Source organism: Populus nigra, chromosome 3 (assembly GCF_951802175.1).
Source record: "Populus nigra chromosome 3, ddPopNigr1.1, whole genome shotgun sequence".
Lineage (NCBI taxonomy): Eukaryota > Viridiplantae > Streptophyta > Magnoliopsida > Malpighiales > Salicaceae > Populus > Populus nigra.
This window is the reverse complement of record NC_084854.1, coordinates 6,828,671-6,833,665: the sequence shown is the minus strand read 5'-3', so window position 1 is coordinate 6,833,665 and position 4,995 is coordinate 6,828,671. Positions and strand designations below refer to the sequence as shown.

Genomic DNA, 4,995 nt, shown 5'->3' with positions numbered 1-4,995 from the left:
TGCAAGAATAGCAAAGGAAGCCAAACTATTTTGTTAACATTAAAGGCAACACAGTACATTCATTTGAGGGGGAGAGAGAGAGAGCATTAAAACGATCAAAGCCAATCTGTAAACAATCCTTGGAACCTGCAAAATTATCAACCAACCCCACATTGCTCGCTCCCTCTCGCATTTCATACCAAATCCAATCCTAAGCATTTGGCCATTTTTCTTTCTTTCTTTCTTTCTTTCTTTTATCATCCCACCTTCCTCTTTAACATTGTTTCTTTGGTTCTCTCCGTCTTGCATTTTGTCCTCCAAAGATTCTGTGTTTCTCCTGTATCAGATTGAGGTAAGCCTGCTATATTTCCTTCATTTCATTCCCATGTTGTTGGTTCTTATACTTTCATTCTTTGTTTTCTTTAAGATTGTTGTTTTTGTTTTTTAAGGTTAGGCATTAGAAACAGGATAACTGCGCATTCTGGACACTGATGCCATTGTGTTGTTTGTGTTATGAAAAGATTGAGATAGAAAAATAGAGAGGTCAAATGAAAATTCCCCTGATTTTCTTTTTTTGATTTTCTCATGTTTATGATGTTTTTATAATAATGGGGAGCCATTGAAGGTACCTCAATGTTTTCTTTTTCTTTTTTTTCCAGTTTTTATTGAACTTATTTTCTTGGTTTGAAAATGTATTTTGGGAACAGGGGCTAGAAGGGTTTTGAATTCATTATTATACACAGGGGCCTCATAACATTAACATTTATTATTTGGTGTACTTGACCAATTCCTGATGTGATTATATTCAAATGTTTGGATACCCATTTTGATGTTTTGGATAAAGCTATGTTCTTTGTCTGTTTAATCTGAAAGCCTCCACTTTTTTTTCCTCCAGCCTTTGAATCCCTTTGAATGTGTTATATTTTGCTCATTGTTGCCTCCAATCAATGGTTTTCTCGCAGATAAGAAGGAAAAAAAATGGTGCTTAACCTTATTACTATTACTATTATAATTATAAAAGGTGTTTATGAACATTCGAGAGCACAAAAAATTGGCCTTGATGTATCTGCCATATTATGCCTTTCATATAGATATAAATCTACTTGCACTTTTAATTTGAATTAATTCTCTTTGTTCTACTTATTTTTAACAGTTATTGAGACCTATAGCTCTTGTTTATTTGGAGTCTAAGAAAGATATCTCTGTTCCTTTCCTAAAATGGGAATAAGCTTTTCATGTCCCCTTGCTGAATTGGATGGTCCTTTTGACACTGTTCTTGTGAGATCAGTTAGTTTTGGGAGTGAAGACGCGGGGAATGCATTACAATCTGTTGGTTTTAATGGCTGTGACTCAGACCCTGATTCGATGAGATCATATGGTTCAGGAAAGGTGATATGTGAAGAATGCCCTGGCTTTAAGGAGAGGGAACTGAGTACTACATTGTCCTTCAAAAGTACTACCTCAGACATGGACGTGCTTGCTAGATCAATCATAAGTCCTAGAGTTGGAGAAAGGGGCAATCAGTTGACAAGATCAGATAGCTTGCTTGACAAAAAACTCCACTCATCATTGCCTGGGCCAGGGAAACAAAGACACCAGGCTGCTGTGACGTTGCAGAAAGTCTATAAAAGCTTCAGAACCAGGAGGCAGTTGGCTGATTGTGCTGTTGTTGTCGAGCAGAGATGGTTGGTATCAGTCTACGTTTGCAATTCCTTCTGTATATATTTCGTTGTGGTATATCTCCTTTTTCACCGAACTTAATGTTCTTGCAATGTGTTTTGTAGGTGGAAGTTGTTGGATTTTGCAGAGCTCAAGAGAAGCTCCATATCTTTTTTTGATATTGAGAAACCTGAGAGTGCAATTTCACGTTGGTCAAGAGCAAGAATGAGAGCTGCCAAGGTAAGTTCTAAAGAAATTGATGTATCTATACAGATAACATTTTGTTCTACTGCATTTCTGAGTGCCAGGATTTTTTATCCTTTGCAGGTAGGAAAAGGATTGTCAAAGGATGCAAAGGCTCGGAAACTTGCTTTACAGCATTGGCTTGAGGCAGTAAGATCAAGTCTTGAAATAGAAACTTGAAACGAAGTTACTAGTTTACTTTGTCTCGTATTGATCTTATTCTTCTTTCTAATAGATTGATCCACGGCATCGTTATGGACATAATCTTCAATTTTATTATGTCAATTGGCTTCACTGTCAGAGTAAACAGCCTTTCTTCTATTGGTAAGCTTTTTTGAAATTGAAGACTTGCATATGACAAAGTCATCTTTCCTTCAGGATAAACATTATTCACAGTTGATACCAATCCTCTTAAACCTGCAGGCTCGATATTGGAGATGGGAAAGAAGTCAACCTTGATAGATGTCTTAGATCAAAGCTTCAACAACAATGCATAAAATATCTTGGTCCTGTAAGTATTAACTTTTATAGTCATGAGAAGACTTGCAAAATCTGGTGGTTAGTATAGTTACTGCAGTTTTCTGCTTCAATTTGAATGCAGTCCAAAGCCTGGAACTTGAAATGGAACGTCCTTGTTTTATAAATTCTACTAAAGTCTATCATCTTTTTTCCTTCTTCTTTCGCTTACCCAGCTGTTAAAATCTACTTACAAGTATTGTCCATCCATCTTTCAGATTGAAAGAGAGGCTTTTGAAGTGACTGTGGAGAACGGGAAATTTTTATACAAACAAAGTGGGAAACTTCTCTGTACAACAGAAGGACCCAAAGATGCCAAATGGATTTTTGTTCTCAGCACATCGAAGACCTTCTATGTTGGTCTCAAGATCAAGGGCACATTTCAACATTCAAGTTTCTTGGCCGGTGGAGCCACTCTATCTGCTGGAAGATTGGTTGTGGAAGATGGTGTTCTAAAGGTAGATAGGAACTGTCTGGTGTTTTTAAGATAGCTTCACAAGCTCCCTTTTTTTTCTCTGTCAATGTTACTTTGTTTATATATTTACAAGGTTCTTTCATTTTGACAGGCAGTTTGGCCTCACAGTGGCCATTATCTCCCAACCGAAGAAAACTTCCAGGCATTCATGTCTTTCCTCAGGGAACACAACGTGGATCTAACTGATGTAAAGGTACGAAACTATTAAGTTTGCTTTCAGTAACTTCAATGAAGTTAGCATCTGCTAGAAACCCAAGAAAAAAAGGTTCCTCAACAGCACACTATCAGCTGGCAGCATCCAAATTAGTAACATTTTCCATGAATTAGGGTCGTTATGAACATGGAGGTCTCCATCAATTGATATTGGTAACAAATTCATCTTTGTAGGAAGCCAAAAGGCTCATGCCGTTCTTTTATGTGGGAACTTTGTGCACCAGGGTTCATAGCAGATCAGTTATTTGTTTTCGAGCTGTCATTTATGCATTTTCAGAAATATAGACGTGAATCATTGATGCACTTCTCTTCTTCTCTTATGTATTCAGGAAAGCCCAACTGATGAAGAAGACGAATCCATTATCAAAAAGGACATCCATGGTAGTCTCCGAGACCAACCAGATGCAGATTTACTCGAAGTCACCGGATTGGCTCCAGAGGACACAGATTCAAGGAAACGAGATTCTAATGTGGCAGAAAATGCTAATCTGCACGCATCAAAATTGTCACGTGGATTACAATTAAAAATTACTAAACTTGAAATACCAACAAGAGGAGATGTGATTGACAATTTCAAAACAGAAGAACTTGGACCAAGCTGCCAGGCAGAAGATCCTGATTCTCCTGGAGAAGATGGTTATGAAACGGCAGAAGATTCATTTTTGACAGAGGAAGACTTCATGATTACTAAACTTAATTTGTTTGACGAAGATGATGAAGAAGAAGAAGACGAGGAGCCTGTCCCCAAAGAAAAAATCCTGAAGAGGATAGATTCTCATAAAGGAATGAAATCGTATCAATTGGCGGAACACTTGTCCTCTAAATGGACCACTGGTGCAGGGCCACGGATAGGATGCATGAGGGATTATCCATCGGAGCTTCAATTCCGGGTTTTAGAGCATGCAAACCTGTCACCAAGAACAAGAAGTGATGATCCATCACCACGGACCTCATCTCGGTTTAGCCCGAAGGTTTCATCACCAATGGTTTTGACGCAAGCCTCATTGTGTAAAGAAACATCATCCAGAAGTCCCCTTGCCCCAGACCAAGTGTTGTTTTCACAAACAGCAAACCCTTAGACTCTGTTAGATCAAGAATTTTTCTTTTGCTGATTTATTAATAGTGGGATAGAAACGATACAGGGCATTCTTTGTATTTTTTTTATACGCCATTCTGTATACTCCTCTTTTGTGGAGATACAAAAATGGAATGAAAAAGAAAAGGGCTGTGCAAGGTTCTTTGCTGTCCTTATATTCATGACAATGGGTTTCTTTCATTCTTCAAGTTCCTTCGATTTCTTGCAATCAGTTTGTGTGCTTTGAGAACTTTGAACATGCCAGGAATTTGGATGGCGGAATGTTTTTGGCAACCTGCATGATTTCTGGTCCATAATATAGTCCTCCGAAACCAGTTGAACTACACTTCACCACATTTCTTGGCACTATCTGCAGCATCTAAAATACCTTTAACTAGTTATGGTGAAATAGTTGAAGTGAGGACAGGTGAGATCTTACGAGAGAGAATGTGAAGTCAGTCCTAGCCTTCCACTTTTATTAGGCAAAATAGCTTCTTTCAGAACACAAACCAGTACCTCGCGGCTGCCAACCTAAAACCTGAACCTGGGAGTCCTGAGAACAGACCTTTCAAGCAAAAGCACTGCAAAGAATTTCTTCTGTCACCAGGTTCCGCTAGATAGGTGTATCGCTACCATGAAAACCCGCTCGCACCTAGTAGTTCAAGTAGATTGCATCACTTACAGCATTCCCTGCGTTTCTTGGTGCAAATCTCATTTACTTTTTATTTTTATTGTCTATTCTATCTCACTTTACATTTTTAAGTTGGATTTCTCATGCGCAGAAGATCCAAGTCAAAGCCCGTAAGAGCAAAGAATTTTCATACGATTCAGAAGA

The 4,995-nt window shown here is 38.3% G+C and overlaps 1 protein-coding gene across 1 annotated transcript; it reads left to right on the top strand.

Annotated features, from left to right (window-relative positions):
• On the top strand, positions 1-4,348 carry LOC133689090 (IQ domain-containing protein IQM6-like). Its single transcript, XM_062108819.1, has 9 exons — positions 1-331; positions 1,133-1,664; positions 1,764-1,878; positions 1,966-2,031; positions 2,117-2,205; positions 2,305-2,392; positions 2,616-2,855; positions 2,964-3,065; positions 3,415-4,348. The coding sequence occupies exons 2-9, from the start codon at positions 1,198-1,200 to the stop codon at positions 4,162-4,164; spliced, it is 1,917 nt and encodes a 638-aa protein (XP_061964803.1). The 5' UTR covers positions 1-331; positions 1,133-1,197; the 3' UTR covers positions 4,165-4,348.
• Positions 4,349-4,995: the final 647 nt, after the last annotated feature.